At 37.6% G+C, this 22,632-nt stretch overlaps 1 protein-coding gene across 2 annotated transcripts in view; it reads left to right on the top strand.

The window, feature by feature from the left end:
- The first annotated feature begins 4,876 nt into the window (after positions 1 to 4,876).
- ephb4a (eph receptor B4a) overlaps positions 4,877 to 22,632 on the top strand; it is a 56,476-nt gene continuing 38,720 nt past the window's right edge. For both annotated transcript variants that reach the window (XM_056247410.1, XM_056247409.1), the window contains exon 1: positions 4,877 to 5,444. In XM_056247410.1, coding sequence (XP_056103385.1) covers positions 5,363 to 5,444 — 82 coding nt within the window. In that variant the 5' untranslated portion in view covers positions 4,877 to 5,362. The remainder of the gene's footprint in view (positions 5,445 to 22,632) is intronic.

Below are 22,632 nucleotides of genomic sequence, written 5' to 3'. Positions count from 1 at the left end.
TCGTTACATTTCATAATTTATGATCAAAACCTTTTCTAATCTTGACAAAACACATATTGTCAGAAAGGTCTGAGTCTCAAGGTTCCAAATTTTGTGACAGAATTGATATTTGGACAGAAATGTATTCATTTGTTAAGGCAGAATGTATAATTCAATGGAATGTATGTCACCCGGTGGCTATTTCTGGTACTACGCCTAAACAAAATCTCATGGGAACTTCCATTTTTGTGATATCAACTTCAAATTTGGAACATAACTTGGTTAGATATATGGCTTTGATTTTATAGTGATTTTATAGTAAAAAATATTTTGTAAAATATATATTTTATATAAAATAAAAAATATATAGTACAGTATATTTGATTTACTGTAAATTTAAACTTCCATAACTTCTTCACACTTTCATTTTTTGAAGATTTTCAGCAATAATCTCCTGAGTGTTTCCTTTAAAACAAGACTAAACTTAGGTCTATATCCAAAGCATTCTTGAATTACAACCATTTAAGTTTGAATAGTGCATTTTAACCCCCATTCTCAAAAAGGGGGGTGACAGCTAAGGGGTTAAAAATGCAGTTCTGCCATTTAGAAACAAAATGTCATCAAACCATTTGCATATACTAAAATTAATGATATGATGTTTATCATATCAATCAAAAACATTCTGTCAAAATCTGTGCTCAGTTTCCTGAAGTCAGAGTGAGGGCAGTTTCATCAGATCTGATGGCAATTGCTCTGAAAGTAGCAAGCACTGATATGATTGGCTGGCAATTTAGACTCTTGACTATTGTTTCACAATGTTATCAGTGAAACAAGTTGTGTTGAAGGTACAGTTTGCAAAAGCTTGTGCCATTAAACATATGGAAGAAATTTTAGTAGCAAGTATAGACAATATACGTATCTGTGGCTGTATATTCCATAATCATATCCGATTTCATATCTCCCTTCCTCTAAACAAGAATTCCACAAAATCAACAAACTGGTTGTCGGTTAAAAAGACTTGTTTTCCTGTCAGCGTGGGCCGTTCTTGATTAGAAAAAACTGCAATGTGGACCAGACTTTATGTGAGATGTGAATGAGACTAACATCCGCTGTTAGTATAAGGCAGAGCCGTCATATGAGATGAAACAGCCTCATCCTATAGAGGAAACAGTATCCGCAAGCTGAATTAAAGGGTGTGAGCAGTGCTAACAGGAATAACTCGTCATTTCACTTAAACTGTAGTTGAGAGTCTGTGGGGTGCGATTATATGCGTGTGAAATACCATACATTTATTAAACCAAGTCCTCATGTAGAATATGTCACTCCTGGTCCTGGAATCTGTATTGAAAACGATAACAATGCAGGTTTCTCTCCGTGTTGTCTCTTGCCTCACACACACACACACACACACTAGTTGAACTGGTCCATTCACGCTTTCCTCTCGCACCTCTTTCCTTGAGACTCCCAAGACTTCACACTGGGTTTCTCCTCACACACGTTTGTCACTATGGGGCTTTTCACACTTACTGGAGTCCACCACACACTCCAGAGAGACCGAGAAACTTCCATTGAGAATTCACTCGAGAGCAGACCACAGACTGATACTTTCATCTTTATGATCGGTGCTCTGTTTGCATTCATATTAAAGTCATTGGGAAACAAAGCTGCTTGTTGGTGTGACATATGCAATGGTTTGAGGCAAGACATGAGAAGACAATTCAGAGGCTTATTCCCAACACAATCTTATGTAACTATTTTACGTTTTTGCAAAATGGCTGAATTGTATCCCATCTGCCTTTGTACTTATGAATCATGCACAATAAAATAAAATACAAAAATGAAACAGGATTCGTTTTGATTCCATGTTGACTTTAAGGGCAGAGCTCTTGTAAACCTCAAATTTTGGAAATGTCTCAGTCACGATGATTTCAGTCGTCCTCCCCCGTAATTTTTGCGTAACTACGCTAGTTTTATGTGGTGGTCACACCAGATAAAGTGAATCGATGGGAATGGTTAAAACCAGTTTGGATATGCTGCATGCTGTCATGATGAGGTCAGCCGAAATGGAAAGTCAGAATAAGTTACATTAAAGATTATGAAGACAATGGAATAGCATACACCAATGAATTGGAAAAGTAAATATTAGGATTTATTGTATATATTTTGTTTTGATGTTGACTAAGTTTTGTGAAAGTAAATGCATCTCTTATGTGTGTATCTGGGAATGGGCCTGGATTCATATATATACTGGTTTTGACCCATATACTCACCAAAATTATAAATTGTTTTTGAAGGAGGACAAGAACGCTCAGAACACTTAGCTTTTTCCAATAGTGAGACACTTTACTATGTCAGCCAAAGACGCCTGTAAGAACATTTTTCATACAAACTTCTTCATTCTAGGGATACATATCAGACCATAGTACATGGTATTCAACCCTGTCATGTTCCAATAAAACAATTCCCTGCACAATCTTTCTAATGTACTCTAACGGGGATTTCTGTCTTGTATGATCACATAAGAATTTCATTGCCTCAAAAGAAGAACCTCATACCTATTACATTAGGTAGCCTCAAATTTCTCACACTTGATAGTATCGTCCTCATCTGCATTTAAAACTTGTCAAACATAAAATAAAACAAGTCCCGGCATGATTCCGCTTCCTTTTCCAGAAGCTCTTCTCTCAACGGCCCTCACACTTTCTCTCTCCAAGCTTTTTAAGTCTCACACTTTTCCTTTATGCCCTTCCTGCAGAAGCTAATGATTTACAGCGAGAAGACAAGCGCTTGAATTAACATGACAAGAACCCGAGTCAATGTGCAATCCTTCAGCCAAATAACACGCCAATCCACATAGGTGTGATGAAGAGGGCTCCAGAGATACATTAGCATCGCAATTAAAGGGAGGGGGGGAAGCTCCCTATGTGTGGTTTCATCTTACTTTGTAAAGAAAAAAGGTTGTGACAGTTTATTTGAAGATGTTATGCTCTAAAGTCAGTGGTTGCTGTGCTCGACAGAAGAGCTGATCTCAGTGCTGATAAGAGTTACAGGGTTTAGCATTAACTTTTTTTGCTCACCAGCCACTGTGGCTTGTAGTTTTCTAAAGAGACCTGCCACTCAGCATTTCACTGGCCACAATTTTGACATCAATACCATGGGGAAAAACTGCCATATAGATATTTTTAACATTATCTCATAATTTGGCAGCAGGTATATTAGGCTGCTGTCACTTTAAGACCTCATGCACGGATCCATTATACTGTTACACATGCGTTTTCATTCTGTTCACGCTCACTTAAAACTTAACTGACTGTGTTTACGCGAATACTCGCCAAGACTGGTATTTTTACATTATTTTGTGTATTTGACTGTGTAAGCGCAATAAGCAGAGAAAAATAACTCAATTTAGAACTGAGAGGCGGCTTTATGTGCCGCACTTTGGGTGTGAGCACAAAATCTGCGGGAATGAGTAAAATTATGTGAAAAACGTGCAATCAAATTCAAGCCCTGTAACACCAACAATATTCATCCAGATTGAATGAAACGAGTGAGTGAGGAGAGGCGGGTTTGTGTGTAACTCGCTGTCGGAGAGATAAGAGAAAGAGCAGCTGTTATCAGGCCTATGTTAAAATGATTATTGGAAGAGTTGTATCGAAAAATCTGTATTTTTGACAACATTGCACTTAGTTTATTATTTTAGATGCCTTTTTAAAAGACTAAATCATAAATGGAATATATATATATATATATATATATATATATATATATATATATATTTATATAATTCAACCCGCCAAAGTGGCTTGTAGGAGTGACTGTGTTACACGCCACTGTTAAAACACACCGCATTTGGCTGTTAATGTCAAGCCCTACTTTACTAAAAGTTCAGTATAGTGTTTTCATACAGTGATGATATCAGATAGTGATAGTCTGATATGAATGATTATTTGCAGTACATTGCTATTTACTCCAAAGGTAGCTACTTCGAATAGACTGGACTTTTCCATATTGTTTCCACTAATCATGAACCCAGATAATGATTTTTGTATTGATATATTCCATAATTTCCATGACTTTTCCAGCTTTAGATAATGGACTTTTTTTTTATTTCCCTGATATTTATACATTTTCCATGCAGGGGGACCCTGTGTAGACTACTTCAAAGAATAGGCTACAATGGTCAACATGTCCAAAAAGCTGTTATTAGATCAGTAAAGATAGCAATCGATTTCAATATTGGACTTTTTCTTAAAAACACTATTCATTTTGTCAAAAGAGAAAAGTCCATTTAAAGATTTGTCTAAATACAACGACCTAACTAACTGACCAGAGAAGACGGACAAAATATTATCGTAAACGTATATAGGCTATTTTTCGTCCCAAATATATTTTTGTTGACCGGGATGGTGAATTGTCCTATAGTGGAGGGGTGCTTGTGGAGGAGGTGCTCTGAGAGGAGGAGACTGTTCCTCCAGTCGCATTGACCACCTCACATCTGCTGCGAGCGGCTGAGGACTGAACACCTCGTACCAACTTCTTGGATTTGCCGAGATTTTTTTTCTCATCTGAGAACGCGCTCGCCGCGGGTTTCGCGATTATTTTGACGAACTACTCCGCGATTTTCATGCATTCGCCTTCGGATAAGCAGCACGATGTTCGCTCGTTGAGTTGGCACATGATTGCATTCAACCATCGTTTTTATTTCACAGGATTTTTATGTTTTTAAAGATAGGCTATAAAGGTCGTGGTGGATTGGTGGATCAGAATTCGTTGGTTGGATGAGGACGTCGATGTGATTTAAACCCTAGCCGAATACGAACATTTAATTTCTCACTGCTCGTGAACGAAGTGGCCTATCGGATCTGTTTTAATAGGCGGATTTTAACAAATCCAGAGGGGAAAATTAGGACAAGTCGACCGACACCCCTCACAAAGGGGTTCCGCACAGCCGAGCGAACGGCATGTTGTTACTCCGTATGTTTTTGACAAAACTGGCACATGTTTGCGTGTAAAGAGGTCGTTTGGGAGATTTTGTGGTATTTGAAGACATGGACATTATTTTGCCATTTGATTAGCATATAAAGTTATAAGTGATTTTTAAACTAATTTTTTTTAACCTATCGCTTTAAATGTTGATCAGCTGAATTTGTATTTCTAGAACAAACTTCACTGCAGTTGATTTCGTTTTCTCCTTATGATATTCTGAAGTTAAAAGTTTTTCCCCCCCTCTCGTGACTTGGTGGCTTTTCTCTGTACTGTGAAGAATCCCACCGTGCGATTGTTCATTCCTGATGGGTACAAGACCCAGCTGACGATTCTTGAACCTTCACACTGTTTGCCCATCTTTGTAAACATTTCCCAGTAAAACACTCGATATTCCACGATGGAGCTCTTCTTCTCCAGGAATGTGTCCGTGCTCTGGATTATCCTGCTGGAGTTCCTGCTCAAATCAGTGGCGGAGGAAGGTAACTCAATCATTTTATTAAACGCAACTACCTGTTGCCTCCTTAAAGATGAATTGTTTTATTTAAAAGTGTTATAACATTGGATGTTAACCAATGAATATAGCCCAAGAAAACAAGAGCAATTTTATTTAATTCACTATGCATACACTGTTTTGTCTAGCCATCTCTGGTAGCACACATAGCCTAGCAAAGATGTCTAAAATGTGCGTAGATGTATTTTTTTTAGAGTGTTTGCACATCTGCAATACGTCTATAAGATGTTTCCTGTCAGATGTTATACAGACATTTGGAAGATGTTTATTATTTAAAATGTGTAAAACTGCTTTTTAAAATATGTTTATCAGATTTTAGTATACAACATATTTTCCAGATGAAGCGCTCATTAAAAGGAGATGTATGTGTGCTATCTGGGATTTAGACATGATGTCAGTACTGAGAAAGCATTCATGAGTGTATTCGACGGCTAGTTTGCAGTGCTCTGGGTTATGCATAGGCCTACTAAACACTGAATTTATTACACATGGGCTGGTTCATTACTTTATTAGGAGAGTCACTGTGAGATTGAGGAGTTATTAAAGGCTCATGTTTGTTGTGGTTGGCGTGTTTGTTTAGCTTTATTGATGCAAGGAACAATTGAATAGATTGGTTTTGTTATTGTTTTATTTCTCCTTAAATTAATCCGTTTTTTTTATACAAAGGGACTTCTCCAAACGGGTTGGTTTGGGGTGTCGCTTGAAAAGTATATTAATTATCTCCTAGAAAGAGCGAATATAAAGTGAAGACAACGTAGAAGTGCACTTATAATGGTCGCTACACCCCTGCATTCACATCTTCCCGTTTAAAGTGCTCTTTAATAATCAATATAATTACTAGCTCCTGTAATCACTATAGACTATGCACTTAATAACATTGATTTCATTCTTAAGCCATTCCTTTGTCTTCTTCTGTCCTTTGAAAATTGCCATTGGGTGGATCAAACAGGAGGCACAATAAGAGCAGCTCAAGTAACACGCAAATGTTAAATTACAAAGAGGATGGGCGATATATGGACGTCTTGGGTCGATAGAAATTTGAGTCCTGTAATTGTCAGGGGACATTCCATCCAGTAACCTCAATAAGTAGTCATTCTGATCAATAGAATGATGAATGGTTGTTCATGGAGGTTTCAGCCTGCAATGAAAAAAAAAAAGAAAAAAAAAAGAAAGAAAGTTGGGTTTGAGGAGATGTGGTAAAGGTGACTGCACGCATACCTGTTGGAAGTCTATCAGTTTGCCACAGGCTGCTAAATCGATGGCGGATGGACGATTCGGATTAGTTCCGAATTACATGGCGCTGTGCACACACCTGCTCCCCGCTTGCCGAAATCAATTAACCGGCCTGTGTGACAGACACGCACAGGTGATGCTACTCCAACAGCAACGCTGTCTAATTATTGAGTTATTGACGCATTTCTTTCGCGGTAATTAGCAGATGAGTGTCAGAAGCTTGCGCTCTCAAGTGAGCAACGCGTTCAATCCGGAACGGAGACGCTGTCTGGATCTGCAGAAGAGATCTCTGTATGCTATTTGAGTTAAGAACTTTAATGTACAGTACACGAAGCAATATTTTGCAATACTTAGGCCTAATTAAATCTAGGCTAGCTATATTAGCTATAGGGCCTAACAAAGAGAACTTTTCCCTTTCCTTTTTGTGTCGTATAGCGCCTGCGTCAGGCCTTTTTCGCGGTAAAATGAAACCTCTTTAGTTATTCGAATATTTGTCTTGGTGTCTCTACTTAGAATTGTGTGATCGAAAGATTGTTTCCAGAATAATGCAATTTGAAATATAATTGCGACTTTTTATCTCACAATTCTGACTTTTTTCCTCACAAATGTGAGTTTATATCATTCAATTCTGAGAAAAAGCATCAAAATTGCGAGATAAAAAGGCGCAATCACTTTTTTTAGATTTAGTGGCAGAAAAAAGCTTCCACTGGAAACAGTTGGCTTCCAAGGAAAAACTTCTTGTCTGTTACCTTTAAAAAGCAACTATAATTTCATCTCTTCACTTGCTTTATTGGTGATTTGTTTATATCTCACATTGAGCTTCTCTCGAAAATTCTCTTTACTGTCGTAGATGTGTGTTTTTTGTTGTTGCAATGAACTGTTCTTGTAAAATGATGAAAAAAGTTAAAAACTTCTTAAAAGTAGTTTGAAGACGAGCATGTTTTAAAGCAACTTATGCTGTGACCGATTGTAGGCCTTTACAGATAGGGCATCTGTGATTTGATTAGTTTGTTGTTTATGTCATAAAGAAAACTGAATTGTTCTTTCTTTTCTTTTTAATGTCGTTTTATTCTCATTTGGCAAGTCATTTGTAATTTTGGCCCTGGTTTCACACCAGAATTTTGCTCAAATGAATGTCCAACTCACTAACTGTACTCAATAATTGGCTGAGGTTGGGGAGGGGTTGCTTTGGCAGTTGTAAAGACTAATATGGTGAAGTCAGTAACAGAAGCAGCAGGGGGGAGATTGGATTTGATTCTGTAGTAACTCAAACCCCTGCGTGAGATTAAACTAATGCCAGATCTGTGAGGATCACTGCACTGATCTCTAATTCCCTTTGTGAGGAAATATCAGCTAAAAAGAGAGAGAGGTAACAATGGCTTTCATGTGAGGTCAGAGCTCAGGAACTCATCTGTCTTCCGTCTTCTGTTACCCTGGAGCAAAAAAGAGCTTATCCATTTCACCTTCTGTCACTTATGCACATATCTCTCACTGTCTCACACATCTCATCTGTGTGTGTCTCTCTGTTATACGCACATGTACTCAGTCTCATGGATTTGCTATGTTTGGAATGGAAGACTACTGTACATTGTATACCGTGTCTACAGTGTCTACTGTCTTCTGTTTTTTTTAAAACGGCATGTGAAGTGGTATACAATGAACTTCTCATGCAGTAGGTACACTCTTATCACATGGCCACACTACAAGCAACAGTTGATTTCCTTTTTTAATCCAATTTTGGCAGTCCAATCATGTGATTTAGCTTCAGTTTTACAAGTAGAAGGTCAACTATGTATTAAATGCATACAAGAAACTTGCTTACTGTGCACAGTATTCATAAGAATACTCGTATTTGTAAGAATAGTTGTCATGTGCCCTTCTCAACATGCATGTTAAAGGGATAGTTCACCCAAAAATGAAAATGTTGTCATCATTTATTCTTGCTCTCAAGTTGTTCCAACCCTGTATGCATTGTTGAACACAAAAGAAGATATTTTGAAGAACATTGAATTCCATTCTTTAAAAAAAATCTTCTTTTGTGTTCAACAGAAGAAAGAAACTCATACAGGTTTGGAACAACTTGAGAGCGAGTAAATGATGACAGGATTTTCATTTTTGGGTGAACTGTCCCTTTAAGTGGTATTTCTGTGGTTGTTAAATGTGAGATTGAGATGCGCATGAAACTCACGGCCTGGCAGATAAGGTCAAACATTTTAGAAAGAAGATTTTTCAAAGTAGTAAAAAAAACCTAAGATTATTGGAGTGCGTTTTATTTATTTTCTAATTTAGAATTCCATGTTTAATTAAATGCGTTACTGTCTGTTTCTTTGTGATTATCTATGAAATTTATCAGCAATTTCTGAGTTAAATTTGTTTCCTCACCAATTTATTTAAGTGTAGTGATGCAACAAAAATTCTTCTCTTCTTTTTGTGGTTCAACCGTTCTTTTTGGCCGTGGTGAAGTTTCCTCTACTCCTCTCCCGCTGCAGAAATGCACATCCCTCCCCAGAAATCCTATTAAATGGAACTGATTTTTATAAGAAAGGGATTTGCATTTAAAGCAGCGCTCTCCTCTCTCTCTCTCTCTTTGGTTGTTAATCCTGTGATTAGCCGCTTGAAGATTTAAACTGCAGCTCTGCGTCTCATCTCTAATCATCAATCCTGCACCTTTACTCTCTACAGAGTTTCAACAGTATGTTTGTCTCAAACCCAGAGAGATTCCTGTTTGTGTGTCTGTGTGCGTGTGTTTGCATGGTGGATCTCATGTGGAAGAAATTCTTTTTCAACTTTTTCAAATGTGTGTTTTTGTGTTGAGTGTGTGGTTGGCATTGCCCCGGTTGCTGATCCAAACACTGTGCAGATTGATAGGATGATAACAGAGCTCAAGCAGCTCTTGTTGGGATTGGACTCTCTCTCTCTCTCTCTCTCTCTCTCTCTCTCTCTCTCTTTCATGTCTCTTCAGCCAGTGCATCAGTGTCAATACCTCCCTGATGGATGAGGGGCTGACAGCATAAGATTCTCTCTTTTTATCCTTTTTCTCTCTGTCACCATCATTGAATCCCTCCTACACGCCTCTACAAGCGGTTGAGAATCACCATTTAGCATGAGAGGAGACCTTTAACCCTTCACAATCAGTGCAAAAGGAAGAGAACCGATCAGGTGATGGAGGAACTCCAATAATGTAGTGGGTCATTTCTGTAAGTGGGCAGGCATTTGTGTGGTGACACATTTCATTGTATAGAGTTGCATAGAAAGGTTTGGAAGGATCGTGGTCATGTAATCCAACCAATTACAGCTTGCCTCACTCTTCCAACAGTTGTCCAGGATTGATTCAAACCATCCTATAGAGCCGATTAGAGACACTTTACAGCCCTGATTGGATCATGGCAACCCTCACACACTGCAAAAAATATGTCCTAAAATATTTTTTTCCAGTCTTGTTTACTGTAAAAATGACTAAATATCCTTGAAGCACAATAGCTTTAGCTGAGGAGCAAATATATAACAATCAAATTTGCTTTCAGAGAATCTTGAATGAAGTTTTGTGAGGACGTCTGTAAAAGGTGACTTTTGAGAAAGACAACTTAAAAAAGTAAGGAAACCTGTTGCCTTAAAATTAATAACTTCATGCATAATTGAAAAAAATAAGTTATGTGAACTTAACATTTCCACATAACTAAAAAAAAAAAGTTTTTTTTTCAACTACGCATGGTTAATTAATAATTTTAAGGCAATTGGTTTCCTCACTTTAAGTTGTCATCTGATAACTTTTTACAGTGTATAGATATTTACGAAAAATAATAATATTTGTTAGGTGTTAGTTAGGTGTGCCGCTGCCGATTACTACTTCCTCTAGTCAACATTTCAGCTCTGTTTCAACTTGTGTAAAACGAATCAACTTGTGCCAGACGTAAAAGGTTAGTTCACTCAAAAGTGATTCAGTATTCTGTAATCATTTACTCAACATGATGTCATTCCAAACATATTCGAGTTTTGTTTATCTTTGAAACGCAAACGAAGACATTTGAATGAAATCTGAGAGATTTCTGTCCATCCATTGAAAGTCCATTCCAACAAATCTTTGATATTTCAAAAAGTTCATAGAGAGATTGTAAAATAAATCCGTATATATCTTGGTCGAGCCACATACATAGAGATCAATAAATATGGCCCATATGTTTGATTATCAATATTTATATGTGAATAAAAGCCTAAATAAAAATGTTCATTTATAAAGCAATCTATTCACATGGATTACTTCTACAATCTCTTTATGAACTTTTTAAAGTGTGAAAGTTTTGGGCGAATGGACTTCCAATGGATGGACCGAAATCTCAGGTTACATTAAAAATATATGAATGTGTTTTGAAGATGAATGAAAGTCTTATGGGTTTGGAACAACAATAGTGAGTACTTGATGACATCATTTTCACTTTAACACCATTTAGTCGAGTATAACATTGTCATTCTTATCAACCAGGAACAGCTGGAACATCTGTCTATAAGGTTTGTGGTATGGCTAGGGTTATTCGGTTGGAAACTCTGATTATTTGATAGTATTGCTGTTCTTGTACTCTTTGCCAGAGAGTCAGATGCTGAACTGTTTGTCTTCTTCACCCTTAGGAGTGCCGTTATGAGTCTGAAATAATCCCTTCACTTCCACATTTTCAGTCTGTCAGATACTAAATAGAAATGAACGGTTGGTTCTGGTTATTAGTGAATTGAGCAGCTCAGGCAGTTTTGCTGCTCCTGAAATATACCTAATATAATATACCGAAACTCTTGGCTTGTGCGACTTATAATATTTGACAGTACACCAAAATGTGTGCTCATTCAAAGATATTAGTTCTCTCTCCAAACCTAGAATTCAGCTAAATTGCCAAACTCTTTTCTTAAATCAAACTAAAAAGCATTTTTGATTATGAAAATCCTATATATATCCACAGGTTGGTTAATCTGCAGATTTATTAAGACACTTTTCGTATCCGTTAAACCTTTTGCAGGAGCTCTAGAGTTCTTGACTTCTTTCAATTCGTCATTACAACTCTATTTATCTCTTAGTTACCCATGGGATGAACAAACTACTTAGAATTGTATCACGTACATCAACAAATCTGTAGCCTGGTTAAAACCAGACCATTCTCAGTTGTAACTGAGTTATGGTCTGGCAAAGCGTCATAGACAAATCATTTCCAGAGGGGCGTCACCAACGGACGTCGCGGATAGACCTAAACCCAATCAGAGCGATGAAGGAGATGACGTATGCAGAGCGGCGGAGACACATCTCCGAGTGTTGTTCTTTGCTCGGTTTTTAACTAAAAGGAAACGTTCAAATCGCTTAAAACAGACGCGATAGCTGATTCGAACGAGTGATGTTCGACGGCGGCATCCATCTTTGTAATGTAGGCTACAAAATCTGCTTCAAAATCCCAGCGCTGTCGTCATCGTGTAAAGCCGCCCCAACGTTTCTGATTGGTGCCTCGATTTCGGCGGATTGGAAATGGGTTTGAATGAGCTCTTTGCCAGACTAACTTTCAGAGCAAATCTAAATTTGCCGGCAGTTGTCTGGGTTTTTCCAGGCTAACAAATCTCCAAACCAGTTGCAAGTTTCATAAGGAAATAATGTGTTTCCAGGTAAGGAATATGAACCCTTCCACCAATCTTGTCGTATATATCACATACTTTTCAAACACAGCACAGGCTTTCTTGTCTGAACCGTTTGTTAGTTCTCCCATTACGGCCCAGTGTGGGATCTCTGTTATCCCCCAAAAATGAGCCTGGGTCCTGTGCTTCTCCTGAGCTTGCTCTCCCCCACTTGCCCCCCCGTCGGGGACTGCACTTTCAAAGCCATTCGTCTTCTCTGCAGTTCACAGCACGTTCCTCCTGTTTCTGCTCTCCTTCCCTGTCCTGTACCTGTGCGACCCCCTCCCTATTCTTTCCCGATCCATCTTTACTGGTTGTGTTTTGTGATACGAATGCTAATTAAGGCAAGACACTACAGGCAAAACATTGTTTTTTTCATGCACTGGTCAATTTTGTGCCAATTTGGGCTATTTTGCTTGCATAACTTGTCTTCTTTTAGACTAGTGGAAAGAAAACATCCAAAATAGTAGAAAAATACACATTCAAGTGTTTGTTATTACACGTTATCTATTTGCATCTGCAGATTCAATTACAATAAGTATCGTTAAAGCCCTTTTTTCTCCTGCACTGAGCCAGACATCTCCACTTTACAATCCACACCAATCTTTACAGTTTTATATTCTTAAGATTTTTTACAGAAGTTTTTTTTCTTAATATAACACTCACCTGATTCCTAATATGGGGATTTTTCTTTTTTTTCTGGCTGTTGACAGTATTTCCTGATTTATGAAGTGATAAGATATCCAAAATCCTCCTTGTAAAAACCTTTAACTGTAATATGTCGTCAACCTGGCTTTATCCAATGTTCATATTTCTGTTCTGGAAGTTTATGCAAATTAGTGCAGTTTCCCCGACAGCGTTTAAAAAAAAAAAAGTTGCCAGCCACCGCCAGCGTTTTTGAATAATTTTCAAAAACTTTCATGGCCCCCGGAATATTTTGTTGCATGATAGAATATCTGAACATGCAATACATCAAAAGAAAGATCAAAGTCTCTGCTTAAACAAACAAACAACAAACACTTTTTATTCTTGCTTGAAGCTTCATGCATTCGTTTTCATCAACACATGAATGTGGCTAAGTTTAATTTAAAAAAGCAACATTTGACTACAACGTGCATAAGCAGCGCTTTTATCGCTTGTTTCTGCTTCTTCTTCAACTGTGTTATGATCAGAAGATGTGTAATAGCGCCCCCTACCGTATAAGCCAGGAAATTCTATCAATGGTCGTGAAAGAGTTAATTAGAAATGCGTAACTGGCATATTTAAACAACATTTCAGAAAACTTGTATAACAAAGAAATGCCTTAATGTACCGTGATTAATCGACTAGGGAAAGTATGGTGATATCTATTAGTTTTTTCTTTAAACCACATGTTCTGTCTTGCCTTAAATCCATAAGCAGCTCTAATTGTAATGTAAAAAAATGAGTGGTTGATGTGAATGTTGCACACATCCTATTTTGGTAAATCACATTAAACACTATGAACATAGGCCCTTGTGAATTAATTACACTGATTAATGCGTTGACAGATAAACCGCAGGCATAATTTAATCATGAAGACCCTTTGTTTAGACAGATAATGAAAAACAGAGACACATTACTAAATGTTCCTCACTAAGGTCTCTGGGTGCTCTTAAAACAGGTCAGGTGTGTGTGTGTGTGTGTGTGTGTGTGTGTGTGTGTGTGCATTGACAAACACAAAAATGGTCCCAAGTAACAATTTTTTTTTTGTCAATTTTAATGTGTTTGTTAAAATGCCTCATTCATCCAATAAATTAATCAAGGCAGCTACAGATTTCTTGTTCAGGAAATTTTCAATTGGTAACAACCATTGTTTGTCTAACAATGTTTTTTAATGTAGTTTAAACTTTAAAGTAATTCATATTTCTTAATATTTGTGACTCAAACGGTCCCATAAGCAACGAAAATATGTTGTTGCTTTTGTATAGTTCAGAAAAGCTACGACGTGGTCTTGTATACACATTTATTTAGCTCAATAAGGGCATGCCAGAATTGTTTTTGATATAAAGTTAATAACTCACACCCTAAGCATATCCCATTTCCATTTAATTAAAACAAAAACATTGTTTTTATAAATTAGGAAGTCCCCAAAGGGGGAGGTTTTGTCGTATTTAGATCACTTCTGTCCCCAAAGAATAGCTAAATAAACATACACATGACATGACTTGAAGAGGTCAATGCGAAGTCATAATGCATAATGTGTTTTTATGAGTGTGAGATTTTCGATTTGTTCTGGGTAAGCACACATGTTGCCTTCACTCTCTAATCTTCAGTGAAAGCTGGGTAAGGAATTGAGGGATCAGGAAAGAAAGGAGATGGAGGAAACAAAAGATTGAAAGAGGAGAGTCATGCAGAGAGTGTATTATGTATCAGATATCTGCTGGGGTTATACTGGGTCAGTGTGTGTGTGTGTGCACACGTGCAACAGACAGAAACAGTCTGCTTTTTCTATTCACACACCAATCAAACCAGCACGGCTTCTGGCTCCTACTGACACTTACTCAATGTGTGTGTGTGTGTGTGTGTGTGTGTGTGTGTGTGTGTGTGTGTGTGTGTTGGAGTGGATATGATTAAGGGTCAGTTTAGAGTGTGTGTGTTCATGATGTACCATGTGAGCAGCCATATGGGGATATAATGATAATAAAAGCTGATGGCCTGCACATCAATAGTTCTCAAGAGTTCAACAGATTGCAAAGGAAGTCCTTGGCTATGCTGGGAATGAAATATTAGTTTACACACTGTGCACTCAGTATACACTGCATACCGCCTGGTATATATCTGAATAGTTTTATACAATTGTGTGTGTGAAAATCTTTAACTTTTACCAGATTATTGATTAATAAATCAAGAAATAGGTGTTGGTTAGTCACACAGGAAATGTTAGGTCAAGTTCAGCGCATTGCCTTGTGGGATACAGTAGTATATGCACATTTAGGTGAATGTAGATGGTTATACAGATACTTTAAGCCAACAGGTGCTGTGCATAGTACATATATGCTACAATAATAGTATGAGCAGGATGATGATCTAGCCTATATTTGGACATTGGTGCTCTTTTAGATAACATTTCAGGTCCAAAACGTACTTTATTTAGGTCTGAACTGTAACGATTCTAACTACCCAAGCTTGATTTCAAGTGTCTTGCTTCCAATTGAAGACCCACTCCCGATGAAAATAATGTTTTTCTAGGTGTTAACGTGTTCTTGTGGCATTTTTCTGATGTTAGAGGACATATCTTGAGAAAAATAAGCTCAAAGTTGTATTTCTGAGTATTTCTACATTCAAATGGCTGTGAATCAGTAGCAGACGCTAAAATGCCGGCTAAAATAGACTGGAGTTGTGACGTAGTAACTCCACTGGGCGTCTCCACACGCGACGTCTTGGAGTGAAATAATGATCGGTGATCGGTGATAACTTTGATTAACTTCGGATAATAATAATTAACGTGTATATAATACTGTTGCCCCACCGGTATTGGGGGTGTAAGCTAGCGGGAGAGACAGAGCTCTCAGCAACGGGCAGGGGGAGGGTCGTCTCCGTGCCAACGGCTCCGCCCACAACGCAGAGGCGAATTGCTAATGAGCTACTGCCGCTCTGCTGAAGCGAAGTCCCAGAAAACGGCACAGGTTTTGTGATTTTGGCTAAAAATGGCATAACATTAATTTAAAGACCACTGGGAATGTTTAAAAATAGCTCAGAATATGATCGGAGTGGGACTTTAATGCAATGGAAGTGAACGCAACACACACACAATAGCAGAGATTCTTCGTCAACAATCAGTTTATTGTTTAGTGTTGTTGTATACTATCATACAAACATTTGAAGCAAACTCATATATATAGTTCTGCAGAGAATAGATGACGTATTTTTGTAAGACAAAACCCGTGTTTTAGCTCTTCCGTTTCCATCGTCCTGAAGTCAATGGGTTTTTGGTTAAATGCCTGAAATAAGGTCTGTGGTGAACAACACAAGATAAAGATATTTCCACGTTTTATGCAGTAATACCCCCTTGTGCTTTTTAAAAAAAACCTTGTCTTGGAAAAGGCAGTTGCTAATAAATATCTAAATGGGACTAAAGAGGTTGTCGGGACATTAAACTTCATCACCACCCTCCGGGTCGGCCTACAAAAATATGTAATCTCTGCAGGGTTGTTTAAGTACGGCCCTTTAGTACTGAAGTTTGCCATTGCCACAGTAACACAATAACACGAGTTAAATATGAACAACAGGGACATACGCTTTCAATGCACTTGGCAAACATTTGCATACACACATAGAGAATGTTTCAGGCTTTACTATTTTGTGTGTGTCAAAAGGCAAACAATTTCTATATTTCTCTCTCTCTCTCTCTCTCTCTCTCTCTCTCTCTCTCTCTCTCTCTCTCTCTCTCTCTCTCTCTCTCTCTCTCTCTCTCTCTCTCTCTCTCTCTCTCTCTCTCTCTCTCTCTCTCTCTCTCTCTCTCTCTCTCTCTCTCTCTCTCTCTCTCTCTCTCTCTCTCTCTCTCTCTCTCTCTTTCATTTTCTCCCAACAGCAATACAAGTGCAAACACTGTCTAGTGTGTATTTGCTCATCGGCTGAATGCTAGGAAACGAATACACAAGATTCAAAGATGCGTCAGCCAAATGAAGTATGTAAACGAGTTGAGACGAGAGAAGTATTGTTCATTTGTTTAGCGTGGACTTAGGAGCGGTCCGCTTTCCTTTCACGTGTCCCTGTCCAACAACGCAAAACAGAGGCAAATCATTTTTCACGGTGGTCTATTTCAGAGACAAAGCCTTGTTTTCATAAGATAGGTTGAGAAGTTGGATTTTGTCTGTGCAAGTTGCAGATGTTTCAGCGCTCTCAGTGAGTTGGCAGGTCGGCTTATTCACCTTATTCCGCCCCGCCCACTTTTAATACTTCGCGCTTCCGCATTTTGTCATCCGACTTCCGCTAAACTGGCACGGCACATCCGGTAGCTATTTCAGTTGTTAGAAGATTGTTTTTTAGCTAGCCAAAACTTTAGCAAAATGTCAAATAACGTTAATACCATAAATGTTTTAAACTGGGAGCACGGAGAAAACTTCATAGGACGATCAGTTGGTCTCACATTGTCTCATCCATCGTCATTGTTAACGTGGCCAGAGGTAACAGTTAACCTATGTGGACATATTTAACTACTTCGTCCTGTTAGGAGTTGATGGAGCAGCAATAACAAATTATGTGTAAATAAGAAGGAATGAGAATATTTAGTTAAGGATAGGAGATGAGGTAATTGGTTAAATATAAATGATTAAATAAGTTGTATAAAATCAGTTGTAAGAAGTGTTTGATGTTTTCAGGAAGCTAGAGACACCTTCTACTGACCTTCATGTAGATACATTTCACCATTTAAATGTCTTAAGTAATAAACCAAGATGGTATTCATTTGCAAACTTGACGTGACTTATTCCTTCTAACTAGAAGACTTAATTCATTTAAGTTTTAAAGGGAATCTACAGAGCTCACATATGGTTTAATAATAAATGACTGACAGGTGAAATCTGGTCACATTGTAAAGGTTTATAAAAATAACTTCATAACAGGTAAAATCTGGTCACATTGTAAAGGTTTATAAAAATAACTTCATAACAGGTCAAATCTGGTCACATTGTAAAAGTTTATAAAAATAACTTCATAACAGGTAAAATCTAGTCACATTGTAAAGGTTTATAAAAATAACTTCATAACAGGTAAAATCTGGTCACATTGTAAAGGTTTATAAAAATAACTTCATAACAGGTAAAATATGGGCACATTGTAAAAGTTTACAGGAAGGACAAGTTTCACCTTCCTTTCATAGAGGAGATCGGTAATGGTGAAGCCTCTGTCTGCCATTACTTCATCGCCTGGACGAAGTTATTAAGTGCACGATATTGAAGAAAAAATTTGATTACTCATTAAACAATGCGATATTCGATACGATTGTGCTTAAAATTGATAAAATTAACTTAATTTAGATTTAAACTTATATAACCTACATACGTGTTTCAAATTTTTTTGTGACAAGAAAACATCCCTTCAACTTGTGAAAGTGAACAGCAGTGTTTTACTGTAGCATAAGAAGTGTTATTTTAACATCAGTGTAAACCACGGGGTTAAGGGGTTCAGGTTATCCTACATTAGGTCTATTTAACAACAGAAACTGAATAATCAAATGTAAAAATAAAACACTGCTTAGTTTTCACTGTATGAATTAAATATATATATATATATATACACTGATTCTTATTAAAGCTAAAAAAGTTATGCATATTGCAATATATTCATTTGTTATATTTAGATATATTGTGCAGCCCTACATGTTGTGTTTGGAAACACTTCTCCTCCATGATGTCAAGCCAACGCGAAATCACCTTGCTTACAATGGACTGAGAAACACCAAACCTTACAGCAAGATCACCCTGCAATAAATTAAGACGCAGCTTCATTAGGAGCTGATCTCAAGTGTGTAGCTGAAAGCTGTTGGTGTATGAACTGGTGAGGTGCTCGGCTACTGAATGGAATGCATCCAATGTCGACCCGCTGACAAAGGTGGTCGTTTCTCAGCAGAGTTATGTACTATAGCACTGGCTCAACGCATTGTGTTCCCATTTCAAATGTAGGTGGCTTCAGGTTGAGTTGAGATATTGTAGCATAGTTGTGGTCAGAGACAGATGGATCCTCCCATTGTGTTTCTGCATCACAGGTCTGGGGCATGTGGCTGTGATCCTCCTCACAGTTGTCCACTGCAACACTGACGCTCATTGATGATCTAAGGAAATAATATAACCATAAACATTTTTACATTAGTAACAGTTACTTAACATAGATCATGAGAATTAATTTATGATGGCATTCATACTTAGAACAGTGTGAAAAAGAGAGATGCATTAAAAACGAGACAGTATACACACAATCTCTACGTAGATCAATATCTGAAAGAGAGATGAGAGCTAGCTGGCCTCCTTACAGGAAGAATGTGAGCTATTGTAAGGCTGTAATGTACCATAATATATTGTACTATCGTGAATATTCATTCATTCATTCTTTACTTCAGACCCTTAGGTCCATATCACAAAGTAAACGAAATATAAGAAATATGACTGTTATAGGTGGCCAATGGTAATCATGCAAGATTCGTTGTATTTTGTTAACGGCTCGTTACTAATCTTAAATGTATTCATAGAACGGACTTCACGAATCTAACGTTAGGCTAACAAGCACATAGATAGGTAAGTTAGGTAACAACAGTTATGCAAGTTAGCTTACCTGAATCTGACAACCTGTTCAGCACCCGGCGATGATCTTTACCAGAACATCGTAGCCGAGCCTTTACTCGGGCTAAAAGGGTGTTCGTCAGTCGGCTTCCCGTCCATAAAATGGTACAAACGAACACACTTAAGAGCGCTTGGGTGGGCACTTCAAGCTTATCGCCTTCCGCCATGGCCTCAGGTGCTCCTCGTCTTTAGGTGGTGGTGGGTGTAAATCGTAGTACACCACAACATTCCGATCGCTTTACATTGTGTTCGTAACACCGTTTTTTTCTATCCTCTTAATTCAATTGTTATGGCAGCCCCTAACTGAGCATATAATACATTACATATTTTACCGTTACAAATATAGAATTACGTCTAGAAACTAGCGTAGGTCCTTTCAGCCGGAAGTTGAAGTCCCTCTCAGCCGGAAGTAAGATGACAAAACGAACGTAATGGCGTCACCCTTGTTGTCGTGGAAAATAAGGTGAATATGCTTATGTAGTGAAAGGTTGTTTGTTTTGGTAAGTTTTTTTTTTGTTTGTAAATGCTCACAGGTTGTTTTTTCATAGCTCAGTAGCCAATTAAAATATTAAAGATATCTTACTTGTTTGTCCTCTTTCTTAGCGGTATAGAAGCTAATAATAGGATGGTCAACGTTTTCGTTTTGTGCAATTCGTAAATGATTTGTGAAGTCGACTAGTGAGATTTTCTATTAATTATATTCCCTATTATACTATTTTTAGCTAATAAAAGTAACTCTTAGCATGTTAAAACCTCTTTAAAAATGTTTTTCCACTGCTACAAACATATACTTTCTTAACACACTTAAGTACACTTTTAAATAATTATGTTTTAATCATATTTTGTCATGCTTTAAAGAAGTACATTTATTTGGATGTGTCGAGTAACAAACATGTAAAGTGCTTGATTATAATTTTAACGGTAACGTGTTAGTCCGTATTACAGTTAAACTTAATATTTTTCAAATGTACTAAATTGCAAGAAAAGACATGACATTTAAAGTATATTTCAGTTGACCATAAATGCTTATCAGTAGATTCAGCCGTACACTTGAACCATATTTCAAAGACAGTAAAAGCAATTATAATTACTTAAGATGCCCTATTTAGTAGGTCAAAAATACTCTAAAATCCAGATAGTTGCATTTAATATAAATTTAAACTTAATTGCATTTAACGATCGTCTGAAAGCATTACATTCAGCGCGTATATTCAAGTATAGTATTTACGTAATAAGTATTCTTGTTAAAAGTATGCTAAAGTGTACAAAGTAATTATGAAAAATGGATGCCTGGTGGTTGGAGCGATTGAAAAATAAGAGGGCTTGATTATGTTAGCCAGAAAGCAAAGTCATTTGAGAGGCTGAATAAGTTATCGCACTCGATGAAAGATTACAAGGACAAACTGGTTTTCTTTGGTATAAGGTGAACTGATGAATTGACGAGGAATGTTTACTGAGATCTCCTGTTGACTTTAACACGGCTAATCGTTTAGACAATGATTTTTTAAAGGTGTAGTTTAGTTCATCCCTGGCAGAGGCATCAGTAGTCCAGGTGTGCTTCAGTAATTAAACTCTCAAACATGCTGTCACGCTACAGTACTCATATTAAAGCTCATCTCTCTTCACTATCTGTTCATCTCCATCCATCTCTTTCTAATCCCTGTTTTCCCTTTCATCTCTCCTCTGACACTCTTTCTCCTTGGCCTCTTTTTTCACTCCCTTTCCATTTTGCATCCCTCCCCCCTCCTTTCACTTTCTCCTCTCTTTCTCTCTCTCTTCCAGTAATTGGCACTGTCTCTTTTCCTTAATTAAAGTGAAAGACTAATTGTAGCCCGGTGCTGGTCTTCTGTCATTTACCTTTGAGAGAAAGTGAGGATGTGTCTATAATTAAAGAGGTTTGGAGTGCAGATAGGAAACACTCAAGGCATGATATCCAGCTCAAGGTCACGGACCACAGTGTGCTTTACAATCAAAAATTCCTGTTAGAAAAAAACTTTAAACTTCTCTAAGATAGCTAGGAGATCAAATGGAGGCTTTTGCTTAAAGGGATAGTTCACCCCAAAATTAAAATTCTGTCAGTAATTACTCTCCCTCATGTTGTTCCAACCCCGTAAGACTTTCGTTCATCTTCAGAACACAAATTAAGATATTTTTGATTAAATCTGAGAGCCGTCTCACTCCTCCATTGGCTTCTTAAGGATTGAAACTTGCCGGCCCAGAAAAGTTATGAAAGACATCGTTAAAATAGTCCGAGTGACTTCAGTGACTCAATCTTAAGTTTATCAAGCGACGAGAATACTTTTTGTGCGCAAAAAAAACAAACAAAAATAACGACTTTATTCAACTATTCCTCGAGATGACGTAGTGTAACAGCGCAGCGCTTCTGTGTTGTACGTCACACAGAGGCTCACTATTGGCCGACGCTGATCATGTGACGTACAACACAGAACCGTTGCGCCATTACACTACGTGAAATCTCGAGGAATAGTTGAATAAAGTCATAATTTTTGTTTGTTTTTTTGCGCACAAAAAGTATTCTCGTCGCTTGATAAACTTAAGATTGAGCCACTGTAGTCACTCGGACTATTTTAACTTTTCTGGGCCGGCCAGTTTCGATCCTTTAGAAGCCTATGGAGGAGACAGCTCTCAGATTTAATCAAAAATATCTTAATTTGTGTCCCGAAGATGAACGAAAGTCTTACGGGGTTGGAACAACATGAGGGAGAGTAATTACTGACAGAATTTTTATTTTGGAGTGAACTATCCCTTTAAGCCTTGAAAAAAAAAAAAAATCCTAGCAATCTAACTAGTAAGTTCGTCTCAATAATGTTTATGTTCTCGGATCTCAAAAAATACCAAGGTCTGGAGACTTTGATTTGCAAATTTTCTGACATTTCTCATCAAAATCTCTCGGGACTTAGTGAGCTTGTTCTATTATCGGCAGATTTATACTTCTACTGTATATCAACAGTTGTGTGACTT

Source organism: Rhinichthys klamathensis, unplaced genomic scaffold (assembly GCF_029890125.1).
Source record: "Rhinichthys klamathensis goyatoka isolate OS25496 unplaced genomic scaffold, OSU_Roscu_1.1 h1tg000046l_1, whole genome shotgun sequence".
Lineage (NCBI taxonomy): Eukaryota > Metazoa > Chordata > Actinopteri > Cypriniformes > Leuciscidae > Rhinichthys > Rhinichthys klamathensis.
The sequence above is the reverse complement of the archived record's forward strand: the minus strand, read 5'-3'. Positions and strand labels throughout refer to the sequence as shown.